Source organism: Mizuhopecten yessoensis, unplaced genomic scaffold (genome assembly GCF_002113885.1).
Source record: "Mizuhopecten yessoensis strain PY_sf001 unplaced genomic scaffold, ASM211388v2 scaffold8437, whole genome shotgun sequence".
Lineage (NCBI taxonomy): Eukaryota > Metazoa > Mollusca > Bivalvia > Pectinida > Pectinidae > Mizuhopecten > Mizuhopecten yessoensis.
Window position 1 is genome coordinate 315,347 of NW_018407547.1, and position 21,710 is coordinate 337,056.

Here is a 21,710-nt window from a genome sequence, read left to right on the forward strand (position 1 = left end):
ATAGATAAAATAAATAAATTACATATCTTTAGCAAATATGATTAACAAAACTGACAAATTACTCATGTGCCCCTTTGTCAGCGTCAGCAATAATGTTACTGGGAAGTACCGAATTATTGTACCGTCAAAATGTCGCTATGTGTACGTCTATCAAATTTGAACAATTTGTATTTTGTGTCACACATGAATGCAAAACACTACGTATATACACTGGAAAAGTGAATCTTAAAATATATTATTCATCAAAACTTTATCAAAACGATCTTATAATAAGACCGCTTTTTCAATTCTTATGAAACTTACTACATGTATTTTACACTATTTTCAAGCCAAATGTGTTAAAATGGCTTACAAAGGAAACAAATCTGGCGGAATCTTTTTATGATCGTTTACATTGTTTCATGTGAGCTCAACTTTTTTTAGAGGGGAATAACTGACTAAAGAGTGGAATAAATAAATAAATAAATAGAGAATATGTACATGGTTATCATCAAAGATGATTGAATAGCCAAAAAAAACAAAGCTCAAAATGTATCAGGGCTGGGGATTTAAACTCTTTCAAATTATGATCTAGAGACTGAGTATCATGTGGTTGGGCTGTGTCCTGGAGCCAATTCTGGTAGCATACATGCATGTGTTTTTATTAACCAGCAATTGTATAAAGGGTGGATACCTTAGCTGTTTCCATGTTTTGACCCTGAGATTATGTCTAAAGGGACAGGATCAGATCCTAAACCCAAGGGTCAATGCTAATAACATGATTGTGTCATTCCTTCGCAACTAGCAATTGTATATATATGTGGTTCTGGGGTGGGGATCTCAATCATTTCAAGGTTATGACTCTGGGACTAAGTCTCCTGTGGGGTGGCCAGACTTGTGGAAATCCTGGTAGGATATCTGTATTTCCCTCTTCATACCCAGGAATTGCACTTGTGGTTTTAAGGAGGGAATCTCAACTTTTTTCATGTTATAATCCTTTTTTGGTTTCACCACTCAACGCCCTAGGGCCAGCCCTTTCAGTTGCAAAATTTTGAATCTCCACAACCTTATCATGTTTGTAACCAAATATAGTTGATATCCATCCCAAAAAAAGTTCCTTTAAATGATTGCAAAATACCCCTTTTTATGTCCACACCCCTTGTTTACGTCAAAGCAGTACGTAGTGCATCCACTGTTTGACATATCTCATGAAGAAATATATCATGTTTAGTAACCACAGGAATAACAACAGTATTATGTATTTACACTAAATTTCACTCTTTATTTTAGATACTCAAAATGGAATTTAAATTAATTTGAGTTATCTCCCTTTGACCAATCTGCTCTATTTTTAGCAGCACTATATTATGGATGCTTATTCACACTTTTAACCACAAACACAAACACTCTGTCTTTTATCTTATTCAAAGTCATTTCTTATGTAATTGATTGTGTTCTCTCAATTACACAAAGGCATATTGATATTTGATTTTTGATGATGTTAATTAGTTGTATTCTAATTAATTTCCTGTTGAACTGCAGCATAAACAGCATCCAACACAGTCCTTGTAACTTCACACACTTTGTCTGCATGGGCCTCTATGGTCATTTGTCTCTTTTTTAAATCGGTAGAGTATAATTGTGTGTCCCCTTTACTTTGAGCAAACAGGGTTCCGCAGCCATACGTTTTTATCAGCTGATTAATCGCATCCTCCATCTCCATAGAACAGTTCTGAAAATATGAAAGAAATCTAAAGAAAATATTATGATACCTCTTATACAGTGATGTCATGCTATTGTTATATGGGTGGTCGGTTGGCACAGTGGATAATGCACTCGTTTTTCACAGAGGCGACCAGAGTGCAGGTTCGATTCCCTGATCTGATATGAAAAGGTATGGGTCACCTGCTCAACCACAAGAGGTTTTCCCTCGAAAGTCTGCAGGTACTCTGGTTTCCTCCCACATTTAGACCCCTATGACTCCCGGGCGAACAAGAGTGATTAATATAGGTTGAAATATCTTGCTTAATAATTGTTATAAAAAATAAACAACATTTAATCTGAGAGTGTATCACCATCTGTTTGGAATTTTTTAATCAAAATATTTTGTATCTGCTCAGACTTTGAGGTCATAGGTCAAGGTTTCAGTGTAATACATACCCAGTGATAAAATTATGTGAAAATGATTGTGAAAAAGCATTCTATGAGATTTTGTTAATTGATGTTGATCAAACATATATCACAAGTACATGTGTAATACATTCAAAGTTCTGAGCTTAACGAGTATTCAATGGCATGTGTTAAATGTTCCAGTGTAATATACAATAATTAAAATATAATGATTTTGATGATATTTATTAGCCAAGCGTACATCATAGGTGTAAAATCTGGCCCCAAAAAGGGTCAAAAGCACAAAAAATATTCAATGTCATTCTATAAAAAATTACACATTAGAGAATAATATAGCTGTGTCAAAATGTAAATCATATATTCCATTGTTGGTTTCAACTCTAAGGTCTATGATACAGAAAGAAGATGAAAAGAGAAAATGTAAAAAGAACACGGTTTTACAGAATGGAGGACGTTCTACATTTGTATGACTTACCTTAGGACCTGCAACAGCTACCAGGATAGAGGATTGCAGATCTGATACTAGACATAAAGGTTTGTCAATGTCTTTCTGCAGTCTGAGCAGCAACTTGATACCCTACAAATACAGTATCAGATACAGTATCAGATACACAGCCTCAGGTTTGTCTATCTCTGTGTGAGTAACAACTTGATACCCTACAAATACAGTATCAGATACACAGGTTTGTCTATCTTTGTGTGAGTAACAACTTGATACCCTACAAATATAGTATCAGATACAATGGTTTGTCTTCATCTGAGTATAACAACTTGATATCCTAACAGGACAGTATCTGATACAGAGGTTTGCCTTAATCTGAGTATAACAACTTGATACCCTAAAAATATAGTATCAGATACAATGGTTTGTCTTCATCTGAGCATAACAACTTGATATCCTAACAGAACAGTATCTGATACAGAGGTTTGCCTTCATCTAAGTATAGCAACTTGATACCCTAACTAACAGGACAGTATCTGATCCAGAGGTTTGCCTTAATCTGAGTCTAACAACTTGATACCCGAACAGGACAGCATCTGATACAGAGGTTTGCCTTCATCTAAGTATAGCAACTTGATTCCCTAGCTAACAGGACAGTATCTGATCCAGAGGTTTGCCTTAATCTAAGTATAACAACTTGATACCCTAAAAATATAGTATCAGATACAAAGGTTTGTCTTCATCTGAGTATAACAACTTGATACCCTAACAGGACAGTACCTGATACAGAGGTTTGCCTTAATCTGAGTATAGCAACTTGATACCCTAACAGGACAGTATCTGATACAGAGGTTTGTCTCATCTGTTTTAGTAACAATATAGACACCCTTCAAATACACATTACAACTGGAGCAAGTGTTGATTAAAACAGTTCATGAGAAATGAAAGCTGAACACTTTTTTTTTATGAAATGAAGAAAGATTATCTACTCTTGTTGATTTAACACACACAAAATATGTTTATGTAATTAACATGTAATTAGTTTTGGAAATATTAAGATGGTTAACTTCATGTTTCAGTTTCTGAAATAATTTCTGGAATTTTTTTCTTCATACTTAGGCTAACCAAGGATGACAACAAGAGGCTCATCAGCCTTAAAACAGCCAGATATATACATGTATTTCAAATGAAGTTTTGTTAACCTCAGCTGAGTATACACAAAAAAGGCCCACAGAACCAATTTTGCCAAAAAAATATTTAACTGTTAATTGAGCTTGTAAAGCAAATACTATTTTTCATTTTTTTTCCCCCAGACAAGTAAGTACAGCCTTCTTGGATTACTTATTTCTCCAAGCAATTACAATAAAAACACATGAGCAGATGAAATGGAAGGGACATCTATGAACATTTTGCTTAAAGGATTGACCCAACATCAGTAATTTCAGGTTTTTTATTTATTTTGAAATACACTAGAAGTTATCGTCATAGATCTGCACCAATCTGGTTAAAATTGGCCATGTGAAACCTGAGTAGGATCAATAAATGGCTCACTTCATATTGCCCCTACCCATCTACCTATCGGGGACAGTCACACCCTTAAATTATGAAATTTGAATGCCCTGGCCTCGGGCTAGCTTCAAAATTAATTACTGTAAATTCAAAATGCCAAACCTTATTTCAAGAGTAGTCTCTAAATCTGTGCCCTTATTTCTCCTTAATTAGTTCCCATTATTTTGTCCTCAGGGTGCCACATTCTTTATTTAATATACAATGTATAAATGAACTTATTTTTTAATCCACATAGCTCAAGCTAAATACTTTTTAATGGAAAGATATGGAAGGGACAATAACAAATACAGTACTAGCCTTACATTTGATCAAATGAGCTAAAACTACGAATATCCATTTCTGGGAGTACGAGTCTGGAGAGTAATGGTTTTACCAAGTTTCCAATGTGAACAGGACCTGACACTGAAAGTTTGATTCCTGACATCAATGAATGTATCAATTTATCTTTGGTAACATTTGCAGTATTTGTGCGTCTGCAGCAAGGGCCCATATTCATGAAACTGTTTTCATGCTCAAGCATGAATTATGCACTCAAACCAACTTTTTGAATCTAGCCAAACTCATGTGACATGCTCAAAAAGACAAGTATAAACACTAACAAGGTATCACAAGTGATACAAACCCCCTCACATTCACACATTGTGACATGTAAAAGGGAAATGAAGTGGCTAGAGCGATGACAAAGTGTTTTCTAAAAATAGTAACAATGACCTTGACCTTAAAGGTAGAAACTCGAAACGAAAACTTGTTCAAGGCATTGCCATACCAAACACTTAGATCAAGTTTCATGGAATTCCATTCAGGAATGAAGTCGGTAGTGCGATGACAAAAGTTTTCTAAAGATAGTTAAAGTGACCTTGACCTTGAATGCAGTAACCTGAAATGCGAACTTGTTAAGGTATTGTCATACTAAACACATTCGTTGCGAGGGGATAAAAATGATATTCAGCTTAAGTCTAACCAAAAGTTATTTGAATGATTGTCAAAATGTGAATATTCATTAACTCATCACTGGAATAAGAAACTCAAAGGGCTTGAGCACAGATTCGAAGTACGAGCATGATAAAAGTTTCATGAATACAAAGCCAAGTAAAAGAAGTGATCATCTCTGTACGTTTACCTGTTTCTCTTTCCTTACATCACTTCTGCACAGAACAAAACTTTTATTTTGCTGTGCTTCAATTTCCTCGGTAATAACCTAAAAAATGAAAAATAAACAGTCAAGTTCTAAGAGCAATTATTGCAAACAACTTAAACACAACATTTGACAGATTTGACAGCATTTAAGGATTATTTATAGCAGAAATTTTATGATGTAAGCAGAATTTCTGCAGTCAGTTCAGTAGGTTCAGCAGTTACTGTTAGGCTAAGTTGGAACTACTTTAATGTTATCTCCCTACCTGTTGAGCATTAGCTAGCAGTATCTCTGATTCCATTCTAGCCAAACTAAGAGTTAGGAGTGGCAGCTCTGATAACACCTGGTCTCGCACCACTTTTGGCATAACTAAGTCCAGCTGAAAAATGTAATATCATTTTAAAGATTACATGTCATATGTCCGTTTCCATTTTCTCTATCGACATTTATGATTATAACAAAGTTAATATAATGAAATTAATATATTCCTGACCTTCAATATCCTTGAATTTATTTAAATCTAATAATATTAATGCCAAGTGAGGCCACATAATAAATACTGTTACTCACCATATTTTTAAGCTCTTGGACAGATTCATTGAGGTCTACTATTTTATCTTTAGCATCAACTCCAGACTTGATCTTCTGGAGTAAATCCTGTACTCCCTTTCCAGATACTCCAGACTTGATCTTCTGGAGTAAATCCTGTGCTCCCTTTCCCGTTTCATACACCTCAAAAAGAAAATCACATCAAAAACCCATTACTTGCCAACAAATTAGAGAATGGTTATTTTCTTCATGTCCGTTTCTTTTTTTAATATTTCTATCAACAGGTTATTTTTTTTTGGTATGGCAATAACCTAAAGCTATAAGTAGGATTGATATGTTGTCTTCTAATTATAAGAAGTGGTGCCTTTTATTTATTTTTATTCTGACATAAAAATTACACGCACTACCAGTTCAGTGTGTGTAGTTTGTCTACATTCAGGGTTGTAGACAGAGAAACATATATCAATTGTAGATAAATTTTCCAGAGTAACAGAAACTATTACTTCCTACTATAATGTGAAGTTTGGACAGAAAGCTATATTTCCAGCTCCTATTATGTTAGGGTGTATCCTTTTCCTGCTATGTGAATGAAGTATTGCAATTACCTTTTATGTGTGCTGCATAGCAACAGTATCAAAAACAGGTATATGTGTACCAAATGTGTGAGTTCCTAATTAGTTACAGTCATGAAAATAGGTATATTATGTTACCTGTTGTGTGTGTTGCCTTGTTACAGTATCAAAAAGGTGTGTGTTTTACCTGTTGTCTGTGTGTACATACCAATAACACAGTAAGAACAGGTGTGTGAGTTACCTGTTGTTTGTGTGTACATACCAATAACACAGTAAGAACAGGTGTGTGAGTTACCTGTTGTTTGTGTGTACATACCAATAACACAGTAAGAACAGGTGTGTGAGTTACCTGTTGTTTGTGTGTACATACCAATAACACAGTAAGAACAGGTGTGTGAGTTACCTGTTGTTTGTGTGTACATACCAATAACACAGTAAGAACAGGTGTGTGAGTTACCTGTTGTTTGTGTGTACATACCAATAACACAGTAAGAACAGGTGTGTGAGTTACCTGTTGTTTGTGTGTACATACCAATAACACAGTAAGAACAGGTGTGTGAGTTACCTGTTGTTTGTGTGTACATACCAATAACACAGTAAGAACAGGTGTGTGAGTTACCTGTTGTTTGTGTGTACATACCAATAACACAGTAAGAACAGGTGTGTGAGTTACCTGTTGTTTGTGTGTACATACCAATAACACAGTAAGAACAGGTGTGTGAGTTACCTGTTGTTTGTGTGTACATACCAATAACACAGTAAGAACAGGTGTGTGAGTTACCTGTTGTTTGTGTGTACATACCAATAACACAGTAAGAACAGGTGTGTGAGTTACCTGTTGTTTGTGTGTACATACCAATAACACAGTAAGAACAGGTGTGTGAGTTACCTGTTGTTTGTGTGTACATACCAATAACACAGTAAGAACAGGTGTGTGAGTTACCTGTTGTTTGTGTGTACATACCAATAACACAGTAAGAACAGGTGTGTGAGTTACCTGTTGTTTGTGTGTACATACCAATAACACAGTAAGAACAGGTGTGTGAGTTACCTGTTGTTTGTGTGTACATACCAATAACACAGTAAGAACAGGTGTGTGAGTTACCTGTTGTTTGTGTGTACATACCAATAACACAGTAAGAACAGGTGTGTGAGTTACCTGTTGTTTGTGTGTACATACCAATAACACAGTAAGAACAGGTGTGTGAGTTACCTGTTGTTTGTGTGTACATACCAATAACACAGTAAGAACAGGTGTGTGAGTTACCTGTTGTTTGTGTGTACATACCAATAACACAGTAAGAACAGGTGTGTGAGTTACCTGTTGTTTGTGTGTACATACCAATAACACAGTAAGAACAGGTGTGTGAGTTACCTGTTGTTTGTGTGTACATACCAATAACACAGTAAGAACAGGTGTGTGAGTTACCTGTTGTTTGTGTGTACATACCAATAACACAGTAAGAACAGGTGTGTGAGTTACCTGTTGTTTGTGTGTACATACCAATAACACAGTAAGAACAGGTGTGTGAGTTACCTGTTGTTTGTGTGTACATACCAATAACACAGTAAGAACAGGTGTGTGAGTTACCTGTTGTTTGTGTGTACATACCAATAACACAGTAAGAACAGGTGTGTGAGTTACCTGTTGTTTGTGTGTACATACCAATAACACAGTAAGAACAGGTGTGTGAGTTACCTGTTGTTTGTGTGTACATACCAATAACACAGTAAGAACAGGTGTGTGAGTTACCTGTTGTTTGTGTGTACATACCAATAACACAGTAAGAACAGGTGTGTGAGTTACCTGTTGTTTGTGTGTACATACCAATAACACAGTAAGAACAGGTGTGTGAGTTACCTGTTGTTTGTGTGTACATACCAATAACACAGTAAGAACAGGTGTGTGAGTTACCTGTTGTTTGTGTGTACATACCAATAACACAGTAAGAACAGGTGTGTGAGTTACCTGTTGTTTGTGTGTACATACCAATAACACAGTAAGAACAGGTGTGTGAGTTACCTGTTGTTTGTGTGTACATACCAATAACACAGTAAGAACAGGTGTGTGAGTTACCTGTTGTTTGTGTGTACATACCAATAACACAGTAAGAACAGGTGTGTGAGTTACCTGTTGTTTGTGTGTACATACCAATAACACAGTAAGAACAGGTGTGTGAGTTACCTGTTGTTTGTGTGTACATACCAATAACACAGTAAGAACAGGTGTGTGAGTTACCTGTTGTTTGTGTGTACATACCAATAACACAGTAAGAACAGGTGTGTGAGTTACCTGTTGTTTGTGTGTACATACCAATAACACAGTAAGAACAGGTGTGTGAGTTACCTGTTGTTTGTGTGTACATACCAATAACACAGTAAGAACAGGTGTGTGAGTTACCTGTTGTTTGTGTGTACATACCAATAACACAGTAAGAACAGGTGTGTGAGTTACCTGTTGTTTGTGTGTACATACCAATAACACAGTAAGAACAGGTGTGTGAGTTACCTGTTGTTTGTGTGTACATACCAATAACACAGTAAGAACAGGTGTGTGAGTTACCTGTTGTTTGTGTGTACATACCAATAACACAGTAAGAACAGGTGTGTGAGTTACCTGTTGTTTGTGTGTACATACCAATAACACAGTAAGAACAGGTGTGTGAGTTACCTGTTGTTTGTGTGTACATACCAATAACACAGTAAGAACAGGTGTGTGAGTTACCTGTTGTTTGTGTGTACATACCAATAACACAGTAAGAACAGGTGTGTGAGTTACCTGTTGTTTGTGTGTACATACCAATAACACAGTAAGAACAGGTGTGTGAGTTACCTGTTGTTTGTGTGTACATACCAATAACACAGTAAGAACAGGTGTGTGAGTTACCTGTTGTTTGTGTGTACATACCAATAACACAGTAAGAACAGGTGTGTGAGTTACCTGTTGTGTGTGTGTACATACCAATAACACAGTAAGAACAGGTGTGTGAGTTACCTGTTGTGTGTGTGTACATACCAATAACACAGTAAGAACAGGTGTGTGAGTTACCTGTTGTAGGTGTGTACATACCAACTACAGTAAAACAAAAAGGTGAATGAGTTACCTGTTGTACATGTGTACAAACAAGTGTTGGAGTTACCTGTTGTGTGTGTTGCCCAGTTACAGCATATATCCGTTTAGTCGCCTGCTTTGACCGGACTGCTGAGGTGATGTAGAACTCTCCGATGTCACCGGTGTTAGTTACATGACTAAAATAGGAGATTATATGTACAATAGATACAGCCTTTATTACTAGAAACATTATACAACACAAGCAACATTCGATCTGAAGAGGAAGAATTGGCACATTCAAAGTAAAACTTTGAATGTGATATGTTAAACAATGGATGTGTAGGAGACAAAATGATTATTTAATATCTTTTAATTATGAAATGTGTAAAATATGTACAAGACTTGATTGATTTCTTTATCCTACTCACGTTCCTCCACAGAGTTCTGTAGAACCTAGTTTGTCCCCAGCAGACTCTGCATTCCCAATACTCAGCACAAATACTTCTGAAGGGTAAACCTGTCAACATAATGCACTACATGTATGCCCTTGTCCCAATAAGATTTTAAGGGCCATCTTAGAGCTTAATATTTAACAAGGGGCCCAAAGAACATGCGTTCCTCACGAGAACATTTTAACAGAAGTACAGTAACAAGAATAGTGGGTCAAGGTTGTGTATATCAATAAACTTAACTGCCCCTAATTTCTGGCTTGTAGCTAAATTACTACATTTAGCTACAAACCAGAAATCATTTCTCTAGGCCTCTTGGCTCATTAGAAGAAATTGACATTTGACACAATGGACTTTGAATGGATGTCGAGGGAATTTATTTGAACACACATTGTAGCCCTTCACTTCAGCAAGTTGCATGACAAATATAATGATTCCAAGTAGCGTGGTTCTTGAACAGAAACATTTCGAAGATTTTGACACTTTTTACCCCTGTGGCCTTCAGAGTAGGTCAAGGTCATTCATTCACAATCATCTTTTAGTCCTTCACACCAGCAAGTAGCCTGAGTTTCCTCTGGCCCTAGGCCTGACACCAGACATTTATCTGTCAAAATATCTAAAGTCTGGTGTCAGGGCCAGAGGAAACTTGGGCTAACCAGCAGGCTTCATGCCAAATGTCATGAACTAGGCCTTACATTTCTTAAGAAGATGTTCTTTAAGAAAACATATGAACATAAATGAACAGACACCACATCTTGACATAAGCTCAGGTATAACTTATGCCAGTGAGCTAAAAAATTAGATAGTATTACTGAGATATCTCAAACAGAAAATCATTTTTTTACCTCATCCCTTAGTGGTATAATATTCTCCATTTCCATAGCAATATCTCGGGGATACATTTTCCTTGCTACTGGCTCTTTCCTACAAATAGATTCCTGGACAAAATCTTCTATCTGTGACACCTGGTCAGCTTCCATCTTCACCTGTAACAGAAATACTTAAATTTTCAGCAATATTCTTATTACTGTGAATGGTCCCGAGCTGGACAAAATTTTAAGTATGGGTTTTACAGGACAACATTTTAAGTGGTCCAAGTGTGATGCTTGACCATTTATCCGTAACAGATATCTAACAAAAACTAATCAGGTTTAGAAGTTGTTGTTACCATAATATTGTGCAAATATAAACTGAATTGGCTGAGGCATTCAGGAGATATCTGTACACAGATGTTTTAAAAGGATGGAGGCATCCATATCGACACTCTGACAATTTAATTAAATAACCTCCCACTCTTAATGAAGTTTTTCCAGATGAAAAAGGGTCAAATGATTCTTAGGGGGAGGGGTTTCCCAAAATCAACAGATCATCTATTTTTGACCAATACCATTGAATGGATGGGGAATCAGGAATATTAAGGGTCCTTCCTCAATTGGCAAGAGTGATTAAACCAAACTGAAATAGCTAACTGGATAAGACAGAAAATCAGTAAACTGTTGAAAATGATTTAATTATAGTGGTATGCATTTTGCCTTACAGGTGTAGTGAAGTCGAATGAGAAGTGATCAGCGTAAATTCTAGAACCAGCCTGTTCCGCATTGACGTCTATGACCTTCCTCAACCCTTCTAACAACAAGTGTGTCGCTGTGTGGTTTCGCATACATCCCATTCTGTGCTCCTAGACATACAGAGAAAGATATCAATTATATAAAGTAACAAATGTATGCAATGACTTAATTGTAAATAGTGGCAATATGATTTATAGATAATTTTCAGAACAGTGACAAGTTTTCTATCCTATTGTTCTTAATTGTACATAATAAATTATTTAAAATACATATAACGCATATATCATTTGATGCTGAAGATCCGTACTTTTGCCAATGATTGCTTCAAAATAAACAGTATCTCCCGATTTAGGACAATAAAATTTAGCATTTTCACCCAGTGAATTTCCTCAACTATTCTTATTTTCTACGATCTGAGAGAAGAGCTTAAAAGATGCAATTTAAAAGTGTTATTTTTCCCTTGGGGTATATATTAGTACGCATCTTTTATTTATGTTTTTTAATTCTGAGCACGGGTAATATCCCTCTTTGAAATTTCAAAGAGTTGGCAAGTATGCCAATAAGTACCTTGTCAATCGTCTGTAGTGCTGTCTCACCGATACGTAGCTCTCCGCTCTCAACATGCCCAATGTGTAACACGTATCCATCAAATGTCTGGACGTCCTCCACCCTGAAGGATCCATGCTGTGGTGAGAACAATATCACAGATTATGCTTTATCAAATACCAATGGCTAGTCACACAATGGGTCTTTATCTTTGACAAATTGATTTTGATATCATAATCAGAATACCTTCATTCCTTTTTGGAAAAAAAAAAGGAAAAGAAAAAAAAACTTCATTCCTTTTGAGGTTATAAAGAAATATTTGTTGCTCAAAATGATTTTGGTTGTAGCTATAGTTTTTCAACCTTATATCTACTTTTTCAGTGTATAATTTTTATTCCCTTAACCTTTTTAAAATACACCTGACACAGGCAGAAGGATACAATTAAATATTGCTGTTAAATTGTCTTGGGCAAGTTATGAACTGCATCAGCAAAGTTTGAAAATGTTAAGAGATCGATGCAAAGCATCTTTAGATGGCGCAACATGACTTACTTTGTTGAGAAATGATGCAGATTATTTTGACTTAAGAATTTTGATGGCTATAACAAACACCAGAAGAATGAAGCATTATATTTTCTCTACAGCCAAAACGATATATAATTAAATAGTTTTGAATAAGCATGAGCTTTTATTGTGTATGTTTGGGGAAATATTTGGTTACTGTATATGTGTAATGTACACGTGTTTAAGTTTGAACTATACATGACAGTTAGTGTCATGTCATGTACCTCTGTTTTAATGTATCCAATGTCTGCGGCCTGGCCACCAGCTTCACTGTAGAACATGCTCCTGTCAACAATGATTCCACACTGAACATCAGCACCAATTTCATCCACAAAGCCTGTACTGTCCATCAGTCCTAGTATACTGCCTTTAAAATTTTCCAGGAATTCTGTAACACAGTTTTTATTGACGTAAACAGTAGGCAGTGTTTTTTTTTGTTAATTTAGAATGAGGCCTTTTTGTCTCATTTTGGTAAATAAATTAAACAATTGGGAAGAAAATTTCAGGAGTAAACTGCAAGTTTTGGGAATAAGGCATAAATGTGAAACACATATAATATCAATTGGGAATGGGACCCATTATTAGCCCCAAAAAGTCCCCAGAAAAAACACCTGGTAAGGAATATTAATATTTCATAAGAACTAATTTATAATATTAGCTGCGATAACGTAGCTTTCTGACAACGAGAGATTTTTTTATATATATTGCGTCGTCGCAGAGGAGGCCGGGTTTTAATATTAGTACTAGTATGCTATATGCTTCTAGAGTTTAAAGCAAAGTTTTGTTTTCCTTTCAAATCCTGTAAGGTGCGATCATGAAGTGTGCATGCAAAGCTGCCAACCTATTCTCAATTGTCTTTGAATACCAATGTATATATATATATATATATCATAAAGTTTCCCTAGCAACTGCAGCATTCCAACTATACAGGGATCGTTTACCTAGAACTACTGCAATAAAATTTGAATATGTATCCTTTACCCCACACATTGCCCAATTGACTAATACTAGAAGTATTTTATAGATGGAAAACTTATAAAGTCAAATTAACCATTGTGCCATGAAAGGCTCAACATCAAACTCAACACAGTATGATTCTCATTTTGCTCAACTGCTCAGGCTCAAACTTGAGTACCTAAAGGAAAACAAGTACTGAATTTCCTGTGGATAGCCTGTGTTTTTTTGTTTTCAGACCCCCTGCAGGCTATCTTCCGGTGTGGGTTATATGTAAATGTTTATTACATAAATCGCCGATGCCAGACACTGTGAATCCATTTAGACATTTCGGTTTCCTTAACCCAGCCTTCTTTATTACAACTGTGGTAGATTTTATTTGTACATAGGAGGGAATTTCCCTTTAGCTCAGTGGTAGAGCATCCGACTAGGAACCTAGAACTCGAGGATTTGATCCCCGATGGAAGCGCACTATTCTCTTTCCTGTTACAAATGGTGTTCGTGGCCCTCCCTGTAGTGACAGGGAGTTAGAACCTGGGTTGTGGTGTTCGAGGCAAACACATTTAAAAAGGGGGGAGTAGTGTGGCAGATTTTAATTGTAAATAGGATTATGGTCGCCTTCTAGCTTCGAGCTAGAAGGAATGGTTGAAGCAAACTATTCTCTTTCCAATTACACAACTAACAAAAATTAAATTCGAGAGATTTTCACGAGGAATTTTCACACGTTTGAAAATGAACATTGGTTGTAGCTTGGACCCGTCCGGCAAGACAATTACCGACCGTAAAGTTGTTTTTTTCGTGACCAGTGGTCACCTCATTAACAGTTTGACGGTAGTTGCCAATAAGAGTAAATATATGTTAACAGAAATGTCCGCCGTATAAGCAGCAGGTTATCTGCCAGTGCTGGCTAGCTGTTAATATATTTTACATATTCTGCTAATTTGAGGCTGTGTGGGCTATACAGTGTAGCGGGTTATCCGCAGGAAATAACAGTACCCAAAGGCTCTAGTAATAACAACAAAGGAGGCATCTTATTTTAAAAGAATTCGTCTGTTTGGCTTATCTGCCAGTAGACGATAATAATAATACTAGTGTCTAGTATTATAGAAATCTCCATTACCATATGTTCCTCCACAGGAGGTGTAGGAATACTTGAAACTGTCGTCAGTACAGGGGATGCCGCGCTGCTGTAGGGATTCTATCATACTTCTATTTAACTTCAGTTTGTCCGTTTGCTCTGCAGTTTGCTACAATTACATAAATCCACCTCATTACAAGTCCTAGTGCATAAAATCCATATCATTCTGAAATGCATCAACTGTAAATAACAATACTAGTGTACTGTGTATTGATTAATGTGTGAGGATGTCTCTTTTTCATGTGCCTGACCATCCCCTCCCCAATGGTCTATTTTTGATAATTGTAACTGTGACCTTGACTTTAAAAAATTATCGAAACCCCAACTGCATATCTACATGTCACAGTGTACATGTATCACCATAAAACAATGCAAAAGATTAGACTCTTGAACTCCGAAATATGGACAATAACTCCAACAGTCTATTTTTAGTAACAGTAACCTTGACATTGACCTGAGAAATATTTTAAACCTCTTTTTTCCACATCTTGATATAACAGTGCATCTTGATCACCATGTCAAATTTCAGAAAGATAAGTCTGAGATAATCTCAGGAAACGTGGACAGAGCAGACACCATGATTAGCAAAGGGCACTTATATGCGGGGCCCTGATAAACTTGCCTCTAACGGCTGTTCCTGTATTCTAGCTTCCTTAAAGGCAGCATCTTCAAATGAGTATCCTTGTCTTACCGCCATCTCCTGCATGATTGTTAGTGGCACTTTGGTTCCATATTTTCCTTTGTGAAGGTCCATCATATCTTCAACTGACATACAGTAAAGTGGACATTAGTATTTGAAGACAGTACAGAATTCAAGAGCGCAAACTCACTCAATCACATTTGGATGGGTCTCTAAAATGTTTTGGTACATTCCTAAGTTTCAGTTTTATTGCCGAGGTATGTAGATACCTAGCAATAGTATTAGTCTGTTATTATGTGTATAAATATTGTCAGGTATTTTAATGAAACATCTCAACTAATAAAATTATTTTCACTGTACAGTAGATCTTTCATTAATCATTCACCAATGATCCAGTTATCTTATGTTATCAGCAGAGAATATTTTCTCTAAAATAATATGCCCCAGTAATCCAATCTAGTCGCTTTAGACTAGAAACAAGGTGGCTGTACTAGCGTGAAATGTAAGCAATAGCATTTTATAACGTAACCCAAACTAGTGCAATTCGAACAAAGAAATCTGCAGAGCTTTGACTGACCGAAGGAAATCCAAATATAGACAAATTATACAGCTTCTGCTGAACTTCAATGTAGGGGAATATTTGAAAGCAGCAAATGTAGAGATACATGTAGCACTAGATAAAGGCAAGAAATTCCAATGGGGATGGTGGTCCTAACTGAGGTATTCAAAATAAGACATACCCTGCTAAAGGTCAGTGTGCCTAGTGCAATGTAAATACACATCATGTATTCTCACATACCTGACATATGCGTGTGGTCCCTTTTGCTAGCAGTCTTTTTAACAAAACTGCTGAATGCTGTTTCTGAACTGGAAACTAGGCTTGTAAACCATTTTTCTGTGTCTTTAGTTATGTTTTTAATCTGCAGTTAAATAAATATTAATAAAATAAATAGATGGCAGGGGCAAATTCTTTTCTTTAAAAAATCTTCAAAACACTCATCTTGTAAATCTTGCAGATTTTTTTAGATACACATAAGTAGACCTAAACAGAGGACTATCCTTATTCCACTTGAATTCTTAACATACCTTTGAGTGATTTTTTTGTAGTTCTGGATAGGCTTCCCCCTAAATAAAATCAAGCAACATAATTAGCTACATCAAATTTTATTACATGGACTATTTATTTGTTTATAAATGCATTATCTCATCGAGCAATTTTTAGTAGAAGTCATTTCACCTGCCATTTCAAACAGTTTCTGATTTTTCCAGTATTTGACAGCTGTTGATATCCACATTATAGACATACCGGTACATGTACCTCTGATCATGAACTGCGCAATCACTCTATGAACTAACTGATATATATGAAGTTGCATTATAGCACTAAGAACAAAAGTGGTGTTAAATGCTTTGGTAATGCCAAAATCATTGAATTCCTCAAAGTGAAGCTTGGTAATATACATGGGTCTGCTTAAAAAACCCAAAGTGACCAGAGGCTCACAGTGGTATAGTACTCCCATCAGACTTCCCAATTTACCTGTGACTTTTCATCACCTAATCTTGACCAACGACTATCAATTAATCTAATCAGGTAGGTAAATTAATGTAAACTAAATTTGCTGAGGGGTTTGTTGTTTAGGGATTTATAAGATATTTTGCACAAAAGCTTCAAGAGTGCTGAGATTTGATCTTTGACCTTGACCTTTGATCCTTCATCCTTGACCGACGACAACCAAAATCTAATTAGTTGTAGAACATATTCTGTCTACTGGTATATCACATTGAATGATCTGCAATCAGGGACTGAAGATGGGACTTGGATAAGAATAATATGTAGGGGCACAGCTCCAACAAAAATAACAAGATAAAAACATAAGTGCATTAAAATATCACAAAATTTGAACAGACATTTAATGCATGAGAGTTTAAGTTTGGACTAATAAAGAATGTATATTTATTACATTTTTTCCAGTGAAATATCGGATTCTATCAACTTGATAAAACTGATATCTTTCACTCTGTGACAAATATTAAGAGATTTTTCAGTGTGAAAATATAACTTTTTGGTATTGACCAATCATAACAGTATCTTCTATTCGCTGCATTCAAAGGCAACGATTTTTTGTTCAGATTCAATTGAAGCAACGGTAGAATAAGTGGTTGTTATAGAATGTATTACAAATATATTTCACTTGTGTGGCTAATAATTTGATATTTTTCACTCGTGCTGCGCACTCGTGAAATATATCAAAATATTAGTCACATTCGTGAAATATATTTGTTATTACTGAAGACACCATTAAATATCCTCTATGTATACCATTGTAATGTAATGTTTTACAACAAAGAACATGTAGATTTTTTTGATGTTCATCATTATCCTCACCAGACTGTCGACAACAACATCCACCAGCCCGGACACCGACCCCTGGGGCATCCTGAGTACCTGGTGGGCCTGCTGGAAACATTGTGACATGACAATTCTCAAGGTCAACCTGTGTGAAGGAACAGAGTAAGATTTCAATAGCTCACAGACCTAAAGCTACATACTGAGCATAAGTAACACATTCAACATGTATACATTATATACTAGGTACGTTTATAATGCTTATTAAAGATTGTATGTGACAGTGGCATTTAGTTTAATAATGGAACCACTACAGCATCAATAATTATATTCTCAACACAATTATATCTTTTTGCTTTGTAGCAAGTTTTCTTTTAGCAGGAATTGATTTCAACATTTTGGCAGACCCACATGTAGATTACCAATAATTGATCACAATACAATTTATACAAGTAAACAATAACTTGAATGTTTTGGCAATAATAGTAAAATCCCTTTTTTCAAACTCATTAACTCCAGAAAATAATTTTGATTTATCCAGCTCTGTAAGGAAAAGGTTAGAATCAAGTGATTTGTTAGAACAAGCATTCGTGTTCAATTGAAACTTACCCAAGACCAGATCTATTAGGCAGCAGACTGTCGGCGATGGATATGGAGGACATGCGTATGTGGTCGGCTACAACCCTGTAGGCTGTATCTATCCCTCCCTGGTCCTGCTCTCCCACCAATCCCTGGTAAGGCCGTATCTTTGTCTCCTTTTATAAACAATAAGTTAATTTTGGGAGCACACATAGTATTACTGACAGCATCATTATCAAAGCTTTTTGTCTTACTTTTTGCCTTGAAATATTAAATAATGATATTTCTAATTTTATTATAAATGTGCAGAATACCACAAAGTATTGCAGTACATTAGTACTATGAGATGATAGTTACATCATTGGAGACATATTTTTGCATGGTTACTGTAACCTTACCTTACTAATGGCCTCAAATATTGGAGAGAAGAGGTCAGTGTTGTAGTTAGACTCTGTGTTCTGTAGAACAGCAGCCATCCTCTCCAGCCCCATCCCAGTGTCTACATGTTGGCGTTGGAGCTGTGTCAGGGAGGAATCTTCACACCTAAAATGAAGTTGATGTGATAATTGACTAATGAGAGGTAATAATACTGTTATATAGATAATTACACAAGAGTTATATGGTATTAAAGAGTAAATGCTATGCTAATCTAAAAAGTATATGAAATGTTAAAAGTTTACCAATGAAAGTGAATAGTGTGACAGTTTACAAACCAGAAGAAAATGCTGTGATGTTTAACCAATGTAAAAAGAAGTAAAACCAACTTTGCTGAATACCCAATGAAATATAAACCATATGTACTGGCATGCATGACTAACTATAATGAGAAACAAACCATGACCAAAATTGATCTTTGAAAAGCAGACTCTGACCTGAATACCTGTTGAGAAATAGATATTGTGTGATGATTAACCATTGCCATGTAGACTATAAGCTGATTGATGAATGAGAAGCAAACTATCAGCAAATTTGCCAATGAGAAGTAGCTGACCTGTTATACTGCATAAAGACCAGGTTCCAGATCTCCACAACCTGTGGGGAGCCCCTGTTGACGAGGTGCACGCCTGTCCCATCTCCTGTGTGGTCGTAGTGGATCTCTGTACAAGGCCCACATGGCCCTGTCTTACCCATGTCCCAAAAGTTGTCTTCCATATAGAAAGGCAGAATACGCTTTTGAGGTATTCTGCAAAATACGGAAAGGTGTTGCTTTGTTCAAAAGTGATGATTGGCCAGGGTTAATTAATTTTATAATCAATGTGCCATTAGAAAAGACAAATAAAAGATTTCTTGCAGTTAACATGTTCAAGTACAGGTACAGCAACACTCATAACATTTATATAGAGGTACCCAACCGGTACTGACTGTACATATTAATAAGCATGAGGAAAATTCCTAACCTGATTTCAACAATTAATCAGAATTGAAGTGAAGTACACTTTAAATAAAATATTTCTGACCCATGTAATTAGCCATTAATGTTGTCTTAGATTTACTCAGGCCAATAAAAAAACAAGATGTTTAGTGGACTATCCTTCTATCTTAATGAGGAAAATTAGTCTATAAGTAATTAAATTGTTGATAGTGCAATTATGAAAACTTTTCAGTGAACTTCATTCAACCTGGTCAGATGTAACAGACATACCCAAGACTCTGCCATATATTTTTGGTTTCAAGGTCTGGTTGTAGCCCGAGCCTGGTATCACCACTAAAGTATGTAAAGTACAGACGGTTAACTGGCAGGCCATACACTTCGGTTAACAGCTCCAAAGCCATTGCACACGCCTCCACCTGTCAAACATGAGACAGATAATATACATTCCCCAGGGTGAAATGCTGTGGTGAGTATAAAACATATCTTGAGAATAACCCAGGACCTGTTCAATTATTGCTAACTTTACAATTTCTTTTCTTTATCAAAATGTACTCTTCTATATTGAATTGATATGAAAACATATAATGTGGGGGTCCTTTATAAATGAAATTGACTGATGAAATGAAACATCATCAATTTAGACATATAAATAATTGCAAAAGTTTTGATTTAGAATAAAAGGAAATCATAATGTATCTTTCACAAACTTATCAATCCTACCTTAAAGTAATCACCAAAAGACCAACTTCCTAACATCTCAAAGAAGGTATGATGATAAAGATCTTTTCCCACAGTCTCCAGATCATTGTGTTTACCGCCCACTCTTATGCACTTCTGGTGATTTGTTGCTCGCTTGTAGTTGCCCATCTTACTGTTTGGGTCGACAGTTTCCAGAAAAATTGGCTTGAACTTAAAAACATGAAACATTTTGTATAATTGATTGAAATAAAGATGAGGTTAATTGTTTTAGTCAGCAGTTCACATGATTTTGCAGTAACAAACATGTAGAATTGAGAAATAGAAACTGTAGAGGAAGTTCTAACTGCTACTGTTACTAACAGTATCATTGCATTAACAATGTTGTCTCAACTAACAAAATGAAATAACAAATCCATAGCTGTTACCATGTGAAATTCACATTTTTTTTTTGTATTTTTCCTAACAGATTGTAGATGTTCGTAAATCTTGTTTCAGTAAAAATAATAAACATCAGAAATGGCTGATGATATATATTGTTTGGTGCTTTAAAAATATAGTAAACAAGAGATCCCAGAGGGATCTTGGCGCCCACCTTTGTACCATCTTCATTAGTTCTGTGTCAGTTCGATCTTTTCTCTTCTTTCCTCTTATCTGTTTGATCGAGTCATGTTAACAGTAAATGCACCTTGAGGTAACTTTTGATCTAAACTTAATACTGATGTGTATGAAAGCCAACCTTCAAAGTGAGTTTGTCATTTCACATATTTACTAGTACAGTACTTAATGTGAAAGAAATAGAATCGATCATTGCAATATGAGAAAGATCTGTTTAGTTCTTCTTTTAATCCATTTTGTTTTTATGATCAGTCTCAAAATATAACATACACAACGAGGGATCAAGGGGAACCTACATTTACAATTTGAGAAAGATCCCTCGCGTACTTCCCAAGAAATAGCGATAACAAACCTTTAACTATCAAAATCCAAGATGGCTGCCTGTTGGCCATGTTGTTTATCTGATCAGTCTCAAAATATAACATACACAACGAGGGATCGAGGGGAACCTACATTTACAATTTGAGAAAGATCTGTTTAGTTCTTCTTTTAATCCATTTTGTTTTTATGATCAGCCTCAAAATATAACATACCCAACGAGGGATTAAGGGGAACCTACATTTACAATTTGAGAAAGATCTGTTTAGTTCTTCTTTTAATCCATTTTGTTTTTATGATCAGTCTCAAAAGTTGTCCAGCACAGCTAAGGACCAAGGGGAACCTAGATATAAAATTTGAGAAAGATCTGTTTAGTTCTTCTTTTAATCCATTTTGTTTTTATGATCAGCCTCAAAATATAACATACACAACGAGGGATCGAGGGGAACCTACATTTACAATTTGAGAAAGATCTGTTTAGTTCTTCTTTTAA

General features: G+C 35.8%; 1 protein-coding gene across 1 annotated transcript; it reads right to left on the minus strand.

Annotated features, from left to right (window-relative positions):
* Positions 1–1,079: 1,079 nt before the first annotated feature.
* Positions 1,080–20,901, minus strand: LOC110455950 (alanine--tRNA ligase, cytoplasmic-like). The gene is made up of 22 exons (XM_021506420.1): positions 20,877–20,901; positions 20,306–20,494; positions 19,856–20,001; positions 19,205–19,396; positions 18,612–18,756; positions 18,244–18,389; positions 17,674–17,782; positions 16,374–16,412; positions 16,087–16,207; positions 15,270–15,412; positions 14,630–14,756; positions 12,780–12,943; positions 12,013–12,129; positions 11,415–11,555; positions 10,723–10,863; positions 9,857–9,945; positions 9,517–9,625; positions 5,826–5,987; positions 5,521–5,634; positions 5,241–5,318; positions 2,585–2,686; positions 1,080–1,711 (listed from the first exon to the last, which is right to left on the minus strand). Exons 2-22 carry the CDS (start codon positions 20,450–20,452, stop codon positions 1,496–1,498), a joined length of 2,748 nt encoding a protein of 915 aa, XP_021362095.1. The 5' UTR covers positions 20,453–20,494; positions 20,877–20,901; the 3' UTR covers positions 1,080–1,495.
* Positions 20,902–21,710: the final 809 nt, after the last annotated feature.

Coding starts and splice junctions, on each gene's coding strand:
- LOC110455950 (XM_021506420.1), bottom strand. CDS start 20,452: ATGGGCAACTACAAGCGAGCAACAAATCACCAGAAGTGCATAAGAGTG. Junction 16,413..17,673: donor ATGTTGTTGTCGACAGTCTG/GTGAGGATAATG, acceptor GATTTTATTTAG/GGGGAAGCCTATCCAGAACT. Junction 16,208..16,373: donor TACAAAAAAATCACTCAAAG/GTATGTTAAGAA, acceptor ATTTAACTGCAG/ATTAAAAACATAACTAAAGA.